At 44.9% G+C, this 19,591-nt stretch overlaps 1 protein-coding gene across 2 annotated transcripts in view; it reads right to left on the minus strand.

The window, feature by feature from the left end:
• Positions 1–1,966: 1,966 nt before the first annotated feature.
• Positions 1,967–19,591, minus strand: part of SKOR1 (SKI family transcriptional corepressor 1) — a 78,404-nt gene continuing 60,779 nt past the window's right edge. Inside the window, exons 6-9 of one of the 2 annotated variants that reach the window (XM_040342239.1) lie at positions 19,230–19,304; positions 11,847–11,921; positions 6,436–6,501; positions 1,967–2,770 (exon numbers count right to left, since the gene is read on the minus strand). In XM_040342239.1, the coding sequence (XP_040198173.1) occupies positions 2,661–2,770; positions 6,436–6,501; positions 11,847–11,921; positions 19,230–19,304 (326 nt within the window). In that variant the 3' untranslated portion in view covers positions 1,967–2,660. The remainder of the gene's footprint in view (positions 2,771–6,435; positions 6,502–11,846; positions 11,922–19,229; positions 19,305–19,591) is intronic. The other variant, XM_040342240.1, reaches the window with a different exon arrangement.

The following is a 19,591-nucleotide window of genomic DNA, read 5'->3' on the forward strand; positions in this document are numbered from 1 at the left end:
CCTCAATTGTCGCCACTGTGCCAATTGTCACCACTGTGCCCTTTAATTGTCGCCACTGTGCCCATTGATGCCACTGTGCCTATTGATGCCACTGTGCCCATTGTCACTACTGTGCCCATTGTTGCCACTGTGTATGTCACTGTGCCCATTGTCACTACTGTGCCCATTGATGCTTCTGTGCCCTGTAAAATGCACTTACCTTAATCCTTCCACATCCCTCGATGTCTTCTACCGCCTTGGTGACGCTTCAGCCAATCAGGTTACCGATAACCAGAATCGGGGAACCTGATTGGTTGAGACGGCCGTCAGTCTTATCCAAGGAACGCACTCCGTACATTCCCTGGATAAGACATCCGGGAGACGAGGGCTGTACTCGGAAAGCCTATCAGAGCCGCTGGCTCTGATAGGCACTTCTGCACAGCCAACCAGCTGCCGTTATTCAGGTGGTCGGCGCTCAATTTCCGGCCACCTGAATAGACCAGCGGCAGCTGGCAACAATAACATACATTCATGCAATGCATGAATGTATGTTATTTTCAGTGGCGGTGCGGAGCCAGAGGGGGCGGCGCTCCAGCGCCCTCTATGGACGGACCGCCGCTGGTCAGTAGAAGAAATGGTGCCTTATCATTGGTGTCAGTGGCAGAAATAGTGCCTTAAGGGCAGGATAAATCCAAGCAAAGGGCCGTATCCAGCCTACGGGCCACAGTTTGGAGACCGTTGCAAAAGTGCCCAGCTGGCAGAAGAGATTAGTATGGAGGCTTCAGAAGGAAAAATAGGAGGAAAAATATATGGACAGCCGCACACCAAAAAAAAAACTTGTAAGGTTACCTTTAACGGTGAAAAAGGATAAAAGCACTACAAAACACAGCAGACAGTGGGATGTACAGTTAACGCGTTTCGCACTAAGATCTCGTGCTTAGTCATAGCAGCTATGACTAAGCACTAGGGGAAGGGGAAATGCATTAGATAAACAATCCCAATGTCTGCTGTGTTTTGTAGTGCTTTTATCCTTTTTCACCATTAAAGGCAACCTTACAAGGTTTTTTTGGTGTGCGGCTGTCCATATATTTTTCCTCCTATTTTTGCTTCGTGCATTGCCAGCACCCACGGTTTCTGAGAGGACATTGATTGCCTATTGCATTCATCTGGAGCGGTAACCTCCCTCCATTTGAGGCTTCAGAAGGGTTAAACCTCAAAATATAAACTCAGAAAGAAATATAATCAGAAAGTTACCATGGGCGTCCGCTCCATAGGGCAAGGAGGGGGCAATTGACCCCCCCCTGGAAAATCCAGAAGGTGTTGAAGATTCTTACGGCCGCGGGCTGTTTGAGTAGTCCTGGGCCGGATGTCACACAGGCACAGCGAGCAGAGTGAAGCCGCCTCCCCCTCCAGTGTTTATGTGTACACAGGGGGAGGGAAACTGCTGCCTGTGCTACGCTGATGGCTGGCCTGAGGTACTGAATGGGATGGGGGGAGGGGGGGTCCGTCTGCTGAAGGAGGGGTTTGTGCTGAATGGGGGGACCATATGTGCTGAAGGGGGGTCTGTACTGAAGGGGAGGTATGTGCTGAAGAGGGGGTCCATCTGTGCTGAAGGGGGTATGTGCTGAAGGGGGGCTCCATCTGTGTTGAAGAGGGGGTCTGTGCTTAAAGGGGGTCCATCTGTGCTGAAGGGGGTCTGTGCTGAATGGAGGGGTCTGTGCTGAAGGAAGGGGGGTCCATCTGTGCTGAATGGAGGGGTCTGTGCAGAATGGGGGGTCTGTGCTAAAGGGGGGGTTCATCTGTGCTGAATGGAGGGGTCTGTGCAGAATGGGTGGGTCTGTGCTGAAGGGGGGTCCATCTGTGCTGAATGAAGGGGTCTCTGCAGAATGGGGGGTCTGTGCTGAAGGGGGGGGGGGTCCATCTGTGCTGAAAAGAAAAATCTGTGAGTAGATCACCATTCTACCACCCCGAGTACAAAGAACGCATATGCAGCAAGTTTCATTTATTTAAGAACAAAATTCACTTATACAGTTTTTTTGCTTGTTTTTTTTACCTTTAGAACAAATGGAGTTTCTGTTTTTGTACACAAGTTGGCGGATTTCTCCTTAAAGTGCTCTTATTACATCATCCAAAATACAAAAGATGGTAAAACCAAACAAATATAGAAAATAATCCCAATAACTTAAAAAAATACTGCTTTTAATAAGAATCACAGTACATAGATATCCATTGCACGTGGCCACTCTACCACCAAGGACCCCCCTCTAGTGTCACACGTCTTCCGGTGCCGGAGAAGCACCCCTCTTGTCGGCTACTACTGATGTTCGGTGGGAACATACGGAATAGGATTTAAAACAATTAATACATTGAACTTTTTTTTTTTTTTCTTTTTTTTTTTTGCAAGAGTCATTTATATATATATTTATATATATTTATATTATATATATGTGTCCTTTTTATACACAACGCCTTATAATACATGGTTGATCTGGGGGATCATTCCTGGCTCAGATTCCTCAGTGCACAGACGTCCTGCTGTTTACTGTACAATATTTACAGGTTGGCCCATCGTCTCAGGGAGGGAGGCTTCCCCCCAGCCTGTTTGCGGGTCTCGCGCGGGTTGTCTTTCACATGGAGGCCGGGAATGGCTTGGTTTGTGCGGAGATCATTCCCTGTCTTCCTCAGGGGGCTGGAGGGTACATCAGCTTTCGTGGTGCCCAGATGTAGCTCAGCGGGGCCGGACTGGAGGTCTGAAGGAAGAGTTCTCTGTGCAGGCTCTTGGTGTCGGCATCTTGAAAGAGAACACATGGACAAGGTTAGAGTTCATATAGAGTTCAGGCACTGCTTGACATACATTTATTATTATTATATTATTATTATACAGGATTTATATAGCGCCAACAGTTTGCGCAGCGCTTTACATCATTCATGATATTGGACATCTACCGCCTTTCTCAACCTTCCAACCCTAGAGCAGGGGCATGGGCGTCCCCAAAACTTTTTTCAGGGGCGGGCATCTTTTTAAGGTCACCCATGCAATATAATATCTTTACAGTGGCTCGGCCGCTGACTGCACTGGATAGGCGGCACCAGGGATGGACTGGCCATTGGGACTACAGGGAGTTTCCCGGTGGGCCGATGGCTCAGTGGGCCGGCTTTAGTGACAGTGGACCGCCACCCACCTCAGCTCCTCTGTCTCTCCCTCCCCGCAGCGCTCACCTGGGGGGGGGGACAAAGAAGCAGGGGGAGGAGCAGGGGGGACGACAGAGGAGCTTGGGGGAGGGGACAGACAGCTGACTCAACAGCTATGGCCTGGGGGTTTCTCCCTTCTGCCTAATCTTGTCCTATAAAGGGGGGCACCGAACTGATTCTTTGCCCCGGGTGAAATAATGTCTAGCTTCCCCACTGGTACTGCCTATAAGAGTACCAGCCGTTCTACTCTAATAAATAGAACGGCTAGTGGCTAGTGAAGGGGGAGAGGGGGCTTGGGTGGCTGGGGGTGCGGGAGTTGTCCGGCCGCCATGGGAAAGACCTGTCAAAGTGGGCCAGTCTGGATGAAGTCCAGGGCCAAATTTCTGTCCCAGTCCAGCCCTGGGCGGCACCGACGCCGGCCGGATCTACACAACATGTACACAGGCAGGCAGCCAATCACTGAAGACGAGTGGCGGAAGGGCCGAGCTGCTGAACCATCTCATCCGATATTTCATCCGATATTTATTGAGACTCAGAGCGGGTATATTGGCATAGGATACAATATGAAACAAGCTAATACTTCCATGAAGCTGTTATGGCATTGCAATACCCTGTGCCCATCGAGTAGAGGGAAGGGAAGCAAAATTCTGAATCTAGGTGGGGAGGGGCGATGGTGTGAAAAGGGAACATAGAAAGTGGTGAGCTGGAAGGGGGGTCATTCAGGGATATCAGAGTGGATGTTGGGGGGGAGACGATACATTAATTGGAGGGAGAAAGGGGGAGGAAGAGGGGCATGGAGGGAAGGGTGGTATGATGGCAGTGGAGGAGAAAGGTAAGCAGAGGTAAGACCAAGGGGAGAGGTGGTGACAGGGCAGGATGTGTAGAAGATAGAGCAGGTGGTGAGTACTAGGGTGAGGTGCAATGGATCAGGTGGGCACTAGGCTAAGGTGCAATGGATCGGGTGGGCACTAGGCCGAGGTGCAATGGAGCACATGAGCACTGAGGTGAGGTGCAATGGATCGGATGGGCACTAGGGTGAGGTGCAATGGAGCAGATGAGCACTGGGGTGATGTGCAATGGATCAGGTGGGCACTAGTCTGAGGTGCAATGGATCAAATGAGCACTGAGGTGAGGTGCAATGGATCGGGTGGGCACTAGGCTGAGGTGCAATGGATCAGGTGGGCACTAGGCCGAGGTGCAATAGATCAGGTGGGCACTGGGGTGAGATGAAGAAGGTGGTGAGTACTAGGGTGAGGTGCAATGGAGCAGATGAGCACTGGGCTGACGTGCACTAGGCCAAGGAGCAATTGATCAGGTGAGTACTGGGATGAGGTGCAATGGATCAGGTGGGCACTAGGGTGAGGTGCAAAGGATCAGGTGGGCACTAGGGTGAGGTGCAATGGATCTGTACGGCACTAGGGTAAGGTGCAATGGATCTGTACGGCACTAGGGTGAGGTGCAATGGATCAGGTGGGCACTAGGCTGAGGTGCAATGGATCAGGTGAGCACTGGGGTGAGGTGCAATGGATCAGATGGACACTAGGCTGAGGTACAATAGATCGGGTGGTCACTAGGGTGAGGTGCAATGGATCGGGTGGGTACTAGGGTGAGGTGCAATGGATCAGGTGGGCACTAAGGTGAGGTGCAATGAATTAGGTATCTCCATGAAGAAAGGCTTTACCAGCTACCGTGAACATAGAATCACTCCAATAAAACCACATATTTTGTTATGTGTCATGCCTGTTTTGGGAGGAGAGAATGAAGTGTTCGATTTGACTAATATCTTTGACTCTATGTAGCCATAAGAATAATGGGGGGTAACTCCATTCTAAGGGGAGGCAGGATTGGAAGGAGGCAGGGGGAGAAAGGGTGGTATGGGAGGGAGGGCAGTATAAGTGGGTAAGGAAGAAAGGTAAGCAGAGGGAAGAGCAAAGGGAGAGGCCAGGGCCGATCCTAGGCAGGGTGCACAGGGTGCTTTGCACCCAGGCGCCTGCAGAGGTGGGGGCGCCGAAGTGGCAGAGTTCTCCCCTCCCTCCTTCTCTCCTTGTTTGTGTCCATCCAGAACTAGTGTTCTGAGCATAGGTGTGTGTTCGTCCAGAACTGATGTGTCTCTGACCATCTCCTGTACTATGTCTGCAGTCTCTGACCGTATCCTGTACTATGTCTGCAGTCTCTGATCATCTCCTGTACTATGTCTGCAGTCTCTGACCATCTCCTGTACTATGTCTGCAGTCTCTGATCATCTCCTGTACTATGTCTGCAGTCTCTGACCATCTCCTGTATCATGTCTGTAGTATGTCTGGGGGCTCTTTCTAACAGACTCTCTAACAGAAGCCCTCTCTGTGTCCATCAGAGAGGCCCTCCCTCCAGTTCCCAATAAAGTACTCTGCTTCTCTTCCTGTATTTTGTTTATTGTTAAGAGATCATGTAAGGATCCCACGAAGACTTTGTGGGGGAGCATCTCTGTGGTTGAGTCATTGCCATAGAAACATTTGTAAAGGGGAGGAGTTAGTAAAAATGACCACGCCCATGTGGGGGCGCCAGAAATATTTCTGCACCCAGGCGCCTGTGACCCTAGGATCGGCCCTGGGAAAGGCGGTGATGGGGCATGGTGTGGAGCGGGTGGTGAATGGAGTGGTGGAGGTGTGGGCTCAATCAGGTGGGCACTAGGGTGCCGTTCAATAGATCAAGGATCTCCGTGAAGAAGGGCTTTACCAACTTGCAAGGACACAGGATCAGTTCAATAAATATACAGTATTTTGGTGTGTGCCATGACTGTTTTGGGAGAGAACAATGTCTTATTCCATAATATCTGCTGCTTTATGTAGCCAAATATGGGTGCCTCTCCATTTCAAAGGTAATACAGGATTTGCCTGCATTCCATGGGCGGCCAAGAATGGATTTCTTGTAAGTTTAATAGGGATGAAAAAAATGGAGCAATAGGAAGGAGGCTGGGTCATTTGGAATGGGAAAATCAGTGAATTTTCGGGAGATTTCACTGACCTTCTTCCTGTATAATGACTTTAGTGTTTGAATTGAATTTCACGTTCACCTTCCACTGTGTGCTCAACAAACATTGTCCCTCTCTTATCTGTGTGCCTCGAATTTCCTAATTTCCTTCTCCGTACAATGACTTTCTATAAAACACCAATGCTCCCCGTACGTTCTCCGTGTCTATGGAGTCCCACTCGTTCTGTATGCACAGTTTTTATACACTTTAAATTGCTCTGTGACACACTTTTCTCCTGTCTCCTTTGTTAATACCTTTTAATTTCTGCTGGATGGCATAGCGTGCTTTCCTCTCCTGATCCAGTTCATTACACAGGGTGTCTGGGGAAGAAAAAAAAAACGAGACGTTAGCTTCTCGTGCTCAATGACAGGCTCAACCCTTTCCTCACCAGACGTGTTTCCAATCCCACCAATCTCCTCCAGAACACAGTCATCCTTCTTACCCATTAATTGGGTAACATAACCAAACAATGGCTTCCCCCCCCAACCAATAATAGTTTATTGAGAAATAATCTACACTACAGAAGAATATACATTATAAAATAAAGGCATCACTACAAAGGATGTCAACCAGTACTACAAGAAGCCAACACAATTGCTGAGGTATTACAACAGAATATTAGACATTTCGTCCGAATTTTCGGGGATTTTCGCAGTTTGTTTTTTAACAAACAATAACAAATGCGCAGAGTCCGAAATCCAAAATATTTGTCATAAAAAATGCTTTATTTTCGATTCGTTGCGACAACAGTTCAATACAGATAGAAGATTCGACATGACGGTGGCAATAGAGATCTGTGTCTATCGAATCTGCGGTTGAATGTGCCTAACCTAACTCTATTAGTCTGAGGTTATTCGACATAGAGAGCAAAGATTCGACATAGAGAGAAAAGGTTTGACATAGAGAAAAAAGATTCGACATAGAGAGAAAAGGTTTGACATTATAGAGAGAAAATATTTGACATAGAGAGAAAATATTTGACATAGAGAGAAAAGATTTGACATAGAGTGAAAAGATTCGACATAGAGAGAAAAGATTCGACATAGAAAAGATTCGACATAGAAAAGATTCGACATAGAAAAGATTTGACATAGAGAGAAAAGATTCAACAGAGAGAAAAGATTCAACAGAGAGAAAAGATTTGACATAGAGAGAAAAGATTTGACATAGAGAAAAAAGATTTGACATAGAGAAAAAAGATTTGACAGAGAGAAAAGATTTGACAGAGGGAAAAGATTTGACAGAGAGAAAAGATTTGACATAGAGAGAAAATATTTGACATAGAGAGAAAAGATTTGACATAGAGAGAAAAGATTCGACATAGAGAGAAAAGATTCGACATAGAGAGAAAAGATTCGACATAGAAAAGATTCGACATATAAAAGATTCGACATAGAAAAGATTTGACATAGAGAGAAAAGATTCAACAGAGAGAAAAGATTCAACAGAGAGAAAAGATTTGACATAGAGAGAAAAGATTTGACATAGAGAAAAAAGATTTGACATAGAGAAAAAAGATTTGACAGAGAGAAAAGATTTGACAGAGGGAAAAGATTTGACAGAGGGAAAAGATTTGACATAGAGAGAAAATATTTGACATAGAGAGAAAAGATTTGACATAGAGAGAAAAGATTTGACATAGAGAGAAAAGATTCGACATAGAGAGAAAAGATTTGACATAGAGAGAAAAGATTCGACATAGAAAAGTTTCGACATAGAGAGAAAAGATTCAACAGAGAGAAAAGATTTGACATAGAGAGAAAAGATTCGACATAGAGAGAAAAAATTCAACAGAGAGAAAACTTAATAAAGACATGAAGATTCGACGAAGAAGCTAAAAACATACTATCGCCGCGAGTGGACATTTATGGTCAAATGCTCCGCCCATAGGCTATAGAAGAATTCTAATGTTGGTTGACTAGTAATAATAATTAATAAAATATAATTATTACTAGTGTCATACATTAGCATTCTACTATAGCTTGTGAGCGGAACATTCGACCGGAAATGTACGATCGCGGCGTCGTACAGTTTAGCTGCTTCTTCTTAGAACATCTGACGGACACCATAAGCCTTCAATTGACAGATTCGACCTTAATTCATTCGGATTTTCAGACAAATGCATTTTTTAACGTAAACAAAACAAATAAAAATGAATTTCGGAAGTAACTAAATAATTTTATTTTTTTGGACGAAAACTAAATTCCAAACGAAATGTTTCATTGTCTACAGAATGTACATTAGTGTAGCGTGACATGTAGAACCCATGAATTATGAAACCTAAGAAGAGTTAATAAATAAATCCTTGCAGTTCCTGCCAGCTAAACTTATATGGCGCAAGGTCGGAGGCTAGCAAACTGAGATATCTCAAAAGTAGGCATCAAATCATATTTCCCTGAGCAACCTCTATGCTTTCTGGCCCCCCTTTGTCACCTCCTTCCATGTTTACCTCCAGAACTTCCCCAGAACTTCTCCCACCCTTTGGAACTCCCTAGGGTACTCTGTCCACTTTTAGCCAAAAAACCCTTCTCTTCGGAGAAGCCTAAGCCACCTCCATCTACAAACTGAACTTTTCCTTTCTTCATCAACTCATCCCCTCCTACAGTTATTACTTTTGTACCACTTGACCTGCCCTTTTAGATTGTAAGCTTTCACAAACAGTGCCCTTTGAACCCTGTTGTATTGAATTGTATTGTAACTGTACTGCCTTTATTTTGTAGCGCACTGTACAAACTGTTGGCACTATATATATATATATATATATATATGTATGGCAAATATATTAATAATGTTTTACATATTGGTTTCTTAAAGTCCAATGAGTCGTCTAGGAGCTTTACCCAATAGGAAAAATGAGGCTGATTTCTTTTTATACAAAGATTATCAAATATCAGTCAATTTCCAACCAGATTTATAACGATTCCTTCCTAATATTGCATTGAAGGCTCAGCTAGTCATTGACTCATCTTGATATAATTCAGACTACATACATCAATAAAAGGTGCCGATTCTAAATCCAACCATGAAGGCACGGAGGATGCTGCTATGGGCAACCATTTTTAAATGTCTCGTCTTAATCCAGACTACATAGAATGAAATGTGGAAATTCTAAATCCAACCATGAAGGCACAGAGGATGCCGATATGGACAACCTGCTGTTATTGACTCGTCTTGATACAAATCAGACTTCATACAATGAAAGGCGCCGATTCTGAAATCCAGCCATGGAGGCATAGAGGATGCTGCTTCTAAAATCCAGCCATGGAGGCATAGAGGATGCTGCTATGGATGACTAGTTGATATTGACTCGTCTTGATATAATTTAGACTACATACAATAAAAGGCGCCAATTCTAAAAGCATAAATGAAGGTATGGAGGATGCCGCTATGGACAACCAGCTGTTATTGACTTGTCTTCATATAATTCAGACTACATACAATAAAAGGAACCAATTCTAAAAGCATTAATGAAGGTACGGAGGATGCTGCTATTGACAACCAGCTGTTATTGACTTGTCTACATACAATAAAAAAGGCACCAATTCTAAAGCCAGACACAAAGGTGCAGAGGATGCTGCCATTGACAATCAATTGTAATTGACTAGCCTTGATATAATTCAGGCTATAATAAAAGTCAACAATTCTATGTACAACCAGAAAGGCATGGAGGACACCGATATGGTCAACCAGCTGTTATTTTCCCATCTAGATACAATTCAGGCTATTTACAACAAAAAGGCGCCAACTCTAAATCCAGCCATGAAAGCACAGAGGATGTCACTATGGACAACCATTTCCTTATGACTCGTCTTGATACAATTCAGTCCACATACAAATAAAGGCACCAATAATACATCCAACAATGAAGGCATGGAGGGTTCCACAATGGACAACCATATGGTATTAACTTGTCTTAATATAATTCAAACTACATATCTAAATCTAGCCATGAAGGTGCAGGGCACGCTGCCATTGGCAACCTGTTGTCATTGACTAGCCTCAATATAATTCAGACTACATATAATAACAGTCTCAAATTACAAACAGGAAAGCACAATGGATGTCCCTATGGACAACAGTTTGTGATTAACTCATCTTGATATAATTCAGCCTACATACAATAAAAGGCACCAATTCTTAATCCATCCATGGAGAAGATGCCGAAGATGCCGCCATTGACAACCAGTTGTCATTGATTAGCCTTGATATCATTTAGGCTATAATAAAATTTGACCATTCTAAGTACAACCAGGAAGGCATGGAGGACACTGCTTTGGACAACCAATTGTGATTGACCCGTCTTGATACAATTCAGACTTCACACAATAAACGTTGTAAATTCTAAGAACCACCAGGAAAGCACGAAGGATGCCGCCATGGACAACCATTTATGATGAACTCATCTGAATACAATTCAGCCTACATACAATAAATTGGATTTTTGAAAATAGAAAAATTGACTTTATAGGCACATATAAATTTAAACAAATGTTAATAATTCACATGAATATCATATGGTATACAGATGATACAATTCGAAATACAAAAGATAAAGAAGGCCAGATGGCTTATCCCAGAGAAGATACTCAATATATATACAATGTGACCTTGCTGTGGGGCTATATGCAGAAAAAAGGCCCACGCTGAGTAAAGGGTATCTCCAAAGGGTCTTGAAGAATTAAAAATGGCTCAACATGTTTCGCGACCAAAATGTCGCTTCTTCAGGAGCTACTAATTGAAGAATGTTCTTTCAAAATATGATATTCATGTGAATTATTAAAATTTGTTTCAATTTTATATGTGTCTATAAAGTAAATTTTTCAATTTTCCAAATCCAAGCTATTACTAGGATGTGGCACTTTTTTTTACTTAGGGTGTCTGATTACCACCCCAGGGCATTTGTAATCAATTGACTAAAAGGTGCCAACTCTAAATCCAGCCATGAAGGCACAGAGGACGCCACTATGGACAACCATTTGCTTATGACTCGTCTTGATAAAATTCAGTCCACATACAAATAAAGGTACTAATTCTAAATCCAACAATGAAGGCATGGAGGGTGCCACAATGGACAACCATTTGGTATTAACTTGTCTTAATATAATTCAGACTGCATACAATAAATGGCACCAATTCGAAATCCAGCCATGAAGGAGCAGAGGACGCCACTAACGACAACCATTTGTGATTAACTCGTCTTAATGTCTTTTAGACTAAATAAGAATAGAAGGCGCCAATTCTAAGTACAACCAGGAAGGCGCGGAGGAAGCCACCACGGAAGAGACTGAGTTAACTGCAGACTACTCAGCGAGACAATGCAGCGCAGTTTGTTAGAAGTGAGTTACAGTAAGGACACTGCCTGTGATTTTGTGCTGGGAGGCAGATGGATACGAGCAGAATTAAACACAATCGCAGGCATTAACACGCAGGTAATTTTACGCCTCGATTTTTAATTTAGAAACCCATGCAAATTAGTGTGCAGAGGAGTTCAATCACTGTTTGGTAATGGTGCCTGCAAGGCCCAAGCGAGGCTTGTTTGCTATGTTTAGGCTAATCAGAGGATATTAAATAAGAAAAAAATAATTGTTAAATTACCTTACATTTAAACCTAAGACGAAGGAGCTGATTGTAAAAACAGCCTCCGATGACGGTGGAACCGGCTTACCTCTCACAATCTGCAGCTGCTGGACCATCTCCTCTCTGTAGGCCAACTCCCTCTTCATCTGGTCTTGGAAATTGTCTGGGAAGAGAGGCAGGAAATCAGCTTAACAGACACAAATATCGACTTTACGGGGTGAAAGACATCAGTGAAATGGGTGACATTCGCCGGTACAGTCATGACCTGACTACCCCCCCAAGCAGCCAACACAAGCTCCTACGGGGCCAAGCCTCATGCAGTGACTTTGTGAAGACAATAATCATGGCCCTCGTGTTAATCTCGCCTATGGTATTAGCATGGGACGTCAATGTGTGATTGGGAACAGGCCACTGGAGACCTAATGCAAAGGCTTTGACTTCACAGTTTCTGCATTTTAACTCCAAATTAATTACTTTCCTTTTGCCTAAAGAACTATTGTTGTAACAAGAGCAACGTGGTACTGTGCTGCCTGTGGAAGCCAGGGGGGGGGGGGGATGTACGATGGATATCTGATCATGTATTCCCTTGTATTTCTAATCTGTTCTCGGCGGGTGACATCTTTGTGTTACAAAGATACTGCAGCGGGAGAAGGTCAACCAGTGCCCAAAGCAAAGATGCCAAACTGTGACACTCCCCTCAATTGTCTTCTGCTGTTGAGATTCCTGATACTGGTACCAGAGGCGGCTCTAGGCTTTGTGAGGCCTTAAGCAAAAAACGTAGACACAGGGGCAGGGCCAGATTTGCTCTCCCTGCCGCCCCAAGGCCAGGTTCCGCAATGAACCCCCTCCCCGCCAACCAAACCACCCCCCCCCCCAAATCAACAGGGAATGGCAACCAGATGGCAGGGGCGGCACGGTTAGTCCAAATGTTTTTTTTTTTTTACTTTTTTTTTTTTTATTTGTAGCTTGTCGTTTACTTTTTTTTGTATAATTTTCTTATTATTTTTTATATTTTTTTTTATTCTTTACTTTTTAACCATTTTTCTTTCACTTAACTTTATTGCTATTACACAGGAGAAAATCATCACCTGTGTGATAGCAATTGGAGGTGACAGGTTCTCTTTATTGACCCTGTCACCTCCAAAAACAGGAGTCCTAGCACTGTGCTAGAACTCCTGTCACAGCTGAGATGGGAAGAGCACAACTCACCCCTCTCACTGTGTACATCGGCAGCAGGGACAGGAGACAGGGGACTCCATGTCGCTGCCGCCCCGAGGCCTGGCCTCTGTGGCCTTGTGGGAAATCCGGGCCTGCACAGGGGCCCCACTCATGCCCATAATGTGTGAATAAAAATGGCTGCAGAAAGTTGCATGGATCTAGCACACAGTGTTTGAGCAGAGACAATTTAGGCGGCCGCGAGGCCCTAGGCGACCACCTAATTTGCCTAATTAAAGAGCCACTTCTGTCTGACCATTGCGAGGTGCAGCAAAAACAAAAATTGTTGGGTGGCCAGCTGGAACCCCTAGAAGGCCAGTGCCTGGTGCAAGCCACACCCCTTCACCCCCCTAAGTATGCCACTGGTGCAGACAATGGACCTCACCCCTGCAGACATCACTTCTTCTCTGCTCGGGGTCTTTCTCTCAGATAAGGAAGCCCCACTAGGCAACAGGGCATGTCAATAAAGAATGGAAGGGGTGAGAGCAGGCTCTCAGTTCTGTTAAATGTACTCTGACAGCTGCTGCTTTGCCGTAACCCCCCCCCCAACACAAAGACTCTGCACCCAGGACAGCTGCCCTCCCTGCCCTCCTCTCCCAAAGACAAAGACTCTACGACCAAGACAGCTGCCCCTACTGTCCCCTTCCCCAATGCAAAAACTCTGTGCCTAGGACAGCTGCCCCAAGTGCCCCCCCAAGACGAAGACTGTGCCAAGGATAGCTGCCCATACTGCCCCCTCCCCCAACATAAACACACTGCACCCAGGACAGCTGCCCCTACTGAACCCCCCAGCACAAAGACTCTACACTCAGGACAGCTACCCCTATTGCCCCCTCCCCCCCAACATAAAGACTCTGTGGCCAAGACAGTTACCCCCTCTGTTCCCTTCCCCCAATGCAAAAACTCTGTGCCTAGGATAGCTGCTCCAAGTGCCCCCCCCCCAAGACAAAGACTCTGTGCCAAGGATAGCTTCCTCTACTGCCCCCTCCCCCAACACAAATACACTGCAACCAGGACAGCTACCTCTACTGCCCCCTTCATCCAACATAAAGACTTTGAGCCCAGGACAGCTGCCCCTACTACCCCCACCTAACACATAGACTCAGTGATGAGTACAGCTGCCCCTACTACCCCCCTCCAACCCAACACAAAGACTCTGTGAGAAAGGACAGCTGTCCCTCCTGCCCCCTCTCCATTAGTCCTGGTCCTAGCAATAGTAATATGGGTGTATTGCATATGTATGATAATGGGATGCCTACAGTGTATTATATTAAACCTGGATTGAATGTTGCAACCCAACTTAAAGGGGGTTTCCACTTTTAGCAAGAAAGTAGAACAAATGCGCTCTACCTTTTCTGGCAACTCTACTGAACACAATGGGGTTTCAAGGCTACTACCCTACTACTCCCATCCAACGCATAGAATTAGTGACCAGGACAGCTGCTCCTACTACCCCCCCTCTCCAACCCAATACAGAGACTCTGTGAGAAAGGACAGCTGCCCCTCCTGCCCCCTCTTCATTAGTCCTGGTCCTAGCAATAGTTATATGGGTGTACTGCATATGTATGATAATGGGATGCCTACAGTGTATTATATGAAACCTGGATTGAATGTTGCAACCCAACTTAAAGGGGGTTTCCACTTTTAGCAAGAAGGTAGAACAAATGCACTCTACTTTTTCTGGCAAGTCTACTGAACACAATGGGATTCCAAGGCTACTACCTTACTACCCCCATTCAACACATGGACTCAGTGACCAGGACAGCTGCCCCTACTACCCCCACCCAACACATAGACTCAGTGACCCGGACAGCTGCCCCTACTACCCCCACCCAACACATAGACTCAGTGACCCGGACAGCTGCCCCTACTACCCCCACCCAACACATAGACTCAGTGACCAGGACAGCTGCCCCTACTACCCCCACCCAACACATAGACTCAGTGACTAGGACAGCTGCTCCTACTACCCCCCTTCTTCAACCCAACACAAAGACTCTGTAAGAAAGGACAGCTGCCCCACCAGCCCCCTCTCCATCAGTCCTGGCCCTGGCCCTAGTCCTGGATTGAATGTTGCAACCCAACTTAAAGGGTTTTCCACTTTTAGCAAGAAGGTAGAACAAATGCTCTCTACATTTTCTGGCAACTCTACTGAACACAATGGGATTCCAAGGCTAGTGGTCTGTCCCACACTGAATACCTTAATAGACCCAAGGGGGGGGGGGGGAACAAACCGCCACTCTAAAATGCCCAACAAGTGAAAAGATTAGACATGTAAGTTGCAATAGCTTACTCTATACCGGGGATATGCAATTAGCGGACCTCCACCTGTTGCAGAACTACACATCCCATGAGGCATAGCAAGGCTCTGACAGCCACGAGCATGACACCCAGAGGCAGAGGCATGATAAGATTTGTAGTTTTGCAACATCTGGAGGTCCGTTAATTGCATATCCCTGCTCTATACCATAGGTTTCACTACTAGGTATTATATGCTATCTAGATATACTGTGTGCTCCCTAATTGAACCTTGTACCTGTACCATGATACCCCACTACCCCAGCCCCAGCCTCCAATTGTCTACTATTACTAAACTTTCAATAAAGACAATTGAAGGAGAAAATATGAGACATTTCCTAGTGTTTAGTATTACATATTATCAACTGTTTAGATTTGGATAAAATAATGAGGGACTCGAATTTTTAATGCTGTCAGTGTCCCCACTATGGAAATTTACTCTGTCTAGCTGTCCTGATCATCAACAACATAGGCAATAAAAATTTGGATAAATCCAAAAAGTTGAGCGGCCACAAGAGCGGGAAAAAAAAAAAAACTTCCAATAGAAACGCTTATGTAAGGCTTGGTTTACACCGGCAGCTGGGAAAGTGGTAATAATAGGGAGTTGAGTCACAGTAATACTGCCCCCGACCACCCAGTCACAAGTTAACATGGCCATCACCCATGTTAGTACACACTGACATAGTTTCAGGCAGGCAATACCGCGCCGCCAAACGCGAAGAGGGCCCAATATGGACCAAACCTGTACTCATCCTTACCGGTAGACCACTTAATAAATGGTGACAAGCTAAAGGATTCGACAAAAACAAGCAACAATCTTTTCTTTTTTTTTTTTTTGGGCTCGAATATACACAAGCAGATTTATCATACAATTCATCCATAACAAATTCCTGGATTCCATAATTGAATAATCTATGTAGGATCAGTCCAGATCCGCATACAAATATTCAGCCAATGGTAGACTGTCTCAGCCAGAGCGGTCTACCGGGAGATCCAGGAGTGCTGGAAACAAGAACACTGTGTCACCGGCAGGGCTATTAGATACATTGGGCCAGATCCACATAAAAATAGATCGGCGCAGCGTATCAGAGATACGCTACGCCGCCGTATCTTACCTGGCGTAATTTCGAATCCTTAAAGATTTTGCGCCGTAAGTTACGGCGGCGTAGTGTATCTCTGGCGGTGGAATTCAAATAGGCGATTAGGGGGCGTGTTTCATTTAAATGAAGCGCGTCCCCGCGCCGAATGAATTGCGCATGCTCCGTTTCTAAATTTCCCGCCGTGCATTGCGCTAAATGACGTCGCAACAACGTCATTTTTTTTAACTTAGACGTGAATTACGTCCATCCCGATTCACGGACGACTTACGCAAAAAAAAAAATCTAGAATTTAGACGCGGAAACGACGGCCATACTTAACATGGCAAGTCTGACTATACGCCGCAAAATACCAGCTTTAACTATACTAAAGCCGACTAGAGACGCCGTAAAAAAATGCGCCGGACGCTTGTACGTTCATGGATCGACGGAAATAGCTAATTTGCATACCCGACGCGGAAAACGACGTGAACGCCACCCAGCGGACACCAAAGTATTGCATCTTAGATCCGAAAGGCGTACGAGGACGAATACCTGTCGGATCAAACCCAGATGCCATCGTGTCTTGGTTTGAGGATTCAAACCAAAGATACGACGCGGGTAATTTGAAAGTACGCCGGTGTATCAGGAGATACGCCGGCGTACTCTGTCTGTGGATCTGCCCCATTATACCTATTGGATGTGTATACTTATCAATAATACTATGGTGTAGGGTTGTCCCGATACCACTTTATTAAGACTGAGTACAAGTACCGATCCTTTTTTTCAAGTACTCGCCGATACCGATTACCGATCCTTTTTTATTTTTTTTATGTAATGACAGTGGCACTAATATGTAGCACTGATGGGCACTGAAGAGGCGTGGACTGTGTCAGTAGTTTTTTATTCGAATTTTTCTTACAATTTTATTTTTTACAATTTATTATTTTTATTATTTTTAAAAATTATATATATATTTTTATTTATTTTTTATTTTACAATGCTTTCTTTTTTTGGGGGTGGGGCAGTCAGCGTTAGTGTTTTTAAATTTTATTTTTTATTACTTGTACAATTTTTCTTTAAAATATTAATGTATTACAATGTTTCTTTTTTTGGGGGGATGCGGGGTGGACAGTCAGTGTTTTTTAATAAAAATTTTTATTATTTGTACAATTTTTCTTTAAAATATAAATTTATTACAATTTTTTTTTTAATCAACCCTGCTGGGTCATAGGAGGGCTTTGGGGGAGGGAATGGGAGGGGCCAGGACAGAAGGTGGGCAGGGGAGCGGCTGCCCTGGGCTCAGTGGGGATTTTGGGGGGTTGTGCTTGAATGGGTGGTTTGGAGGGGGAGGGGAAGATTTGGACTAGGAAAGTGGATTTCCGTTAGGAAAGGGGGTTTAGGAGGGGGGGGGGGGGGGTTATTTGTGCCAGTAGGACTGATTGAAGGGATTTGTACTAGAAGGGGGAAATTTGGGGGAGATGATTAGTACTAGAAGAGGAGATTGGTGGGGGGGGGAGGAGGGGCTTTATGCTGGGAGAGGGGATTTGAAAAGGGGAGAGTATTTATGCTCAGAGGTGAAACAGACCTCTGAAATCTCCCCTTTGAGACATGGAAAGAGTCCGAGGACACAGATTGCCCCAGTCCCTTTCTCAGCAGCCTCAGCTGCACTGAACATGAATGGACAGGAGACAGCGGCTCCTGTCCATTCATAAACTGCAGCATCGTAAACATACTGTGCATGTTTCTGTGCTTATGTGGGTGTAATTGGGATGTGTCCATTCCCTCCACTCAGGTCTCAGATTACACTTAGCTCCCTACTCTACTCTACTCTACACTATATGACCTTGTCCATGCACCTCCATACCTAAAAACCCCGCTCCCTTGAAGAAAGGAGTGGGGAAGCAGCCTGGAGCGCGCATAGGTAAATACAGTGGAACCTCGGATTACGAGCATAATCCGTTCCAGGAGAATGCTCGTAATCCAAAGCACTCGTATATCAAAGCGAGCTTCCCCATAGAAAGTCAATGGAAGCGAAAATAATTTGTTCCGCATTGACTTCAATGGCATGCAATTCATGCATGCGGCCAGAGGTGGAGGGGGGGCGCCGGAGAGCCTCGTAAACACTCGGAAATGCCCGAGGATGACTAGGCTGAACTCAGAAAACCTTGGAGTATTTCCGCAAGATTGACCAATACAACTATGCAATATAAAAAAGAAAAATCTGCCATGCAAATGTCTCAATTATTCGCACAGCTGTCACAAAATATTCACCCTAATTTGTGACCGCTAGCTCCATCTAGTGGCCACAATGTAGTAAGTTCATGCAGTACCCCAATCAGGAAAATTCTACATTATGGCCACTAGATGGAGCTGACAATCGCTGTAATCAATGTATAATGATAATTATCGGGTAGGCTCCCTGGCAAGTGGCTAACTAGAGATCCACAAACATACATACAAACACGCACACGCAAACATACAATGAATGACACATGCACATGACAGTGTAGAATGGGGAAGCAAGGAAAACAAAGAAATGCAAAGGTATGAGTGCGCATAGGTGTGATGAATGCGGCTATTAAAGTGCAACCCCAGTTGTATTTTTTATTTTTTTGGATAGAGTGGGGCTTTTATTGTTTCCTGTGTTCCCGTTGGGGAGATTCCTTTGTCACTTCCTGTACCGGTGGCGCAACAGGAAGTAAGGGCATTGTCCCCCAGTGAGGGATTTACCTGCTGTGACAATGCAGCGGGAGCACAGACAACCCTCCCCCCCCACTCTTTCCAAAAAATTTGTTTAAAAAAAAAAATTGGCTAGAGTTTCACTTTAAGATCCAGCAATACCGTATATATTTTTTTTTTTTTTGCGGTGAGCTAAATACCTTTTAGACTTTGAAATTCCCGTTCTAGCTTTTTCCTTAAATCCATCTGCTCCATTAAAAGCTTCTGCAGCTCATCTGTGGAAAAGAATCCGTCAGTGAGGAGGTTTTTTTTTTTTCCATATAACACATTCACTCCCTGAAATCATTAACCTGAAGTGTCAGCTCTGCGGTACAAGAGGTAGGTAGGTAGGTAGGTGGGCCTGCTCTTCATATGGACAATTTACAGTGCCAAAGGGGGGGGGGGTCATAACCCTCAACAACCACCCAAAAAAAATTCTTCATTGTCACGACAGATACAATCTGATTGGTTGCCGGTTCCCTGGATCATGAGCATTGCTCTTTAAATATTGATAAAGTTTTTA

This window comes from Rana temporaria, chromosome 3 (assembly GCF_905171775.1).
Source record: "Rana temporaria chromosome 3, aRanTem1.1, whole genome shotgun sequence".
In the NCBI taxonomy this organism is placed as follows: domain Eukaryota; kingdom Metazoa; phylum Chordata; class Amphibia; order Anura; family Ranidae; genus Rana; species Rana temporaria.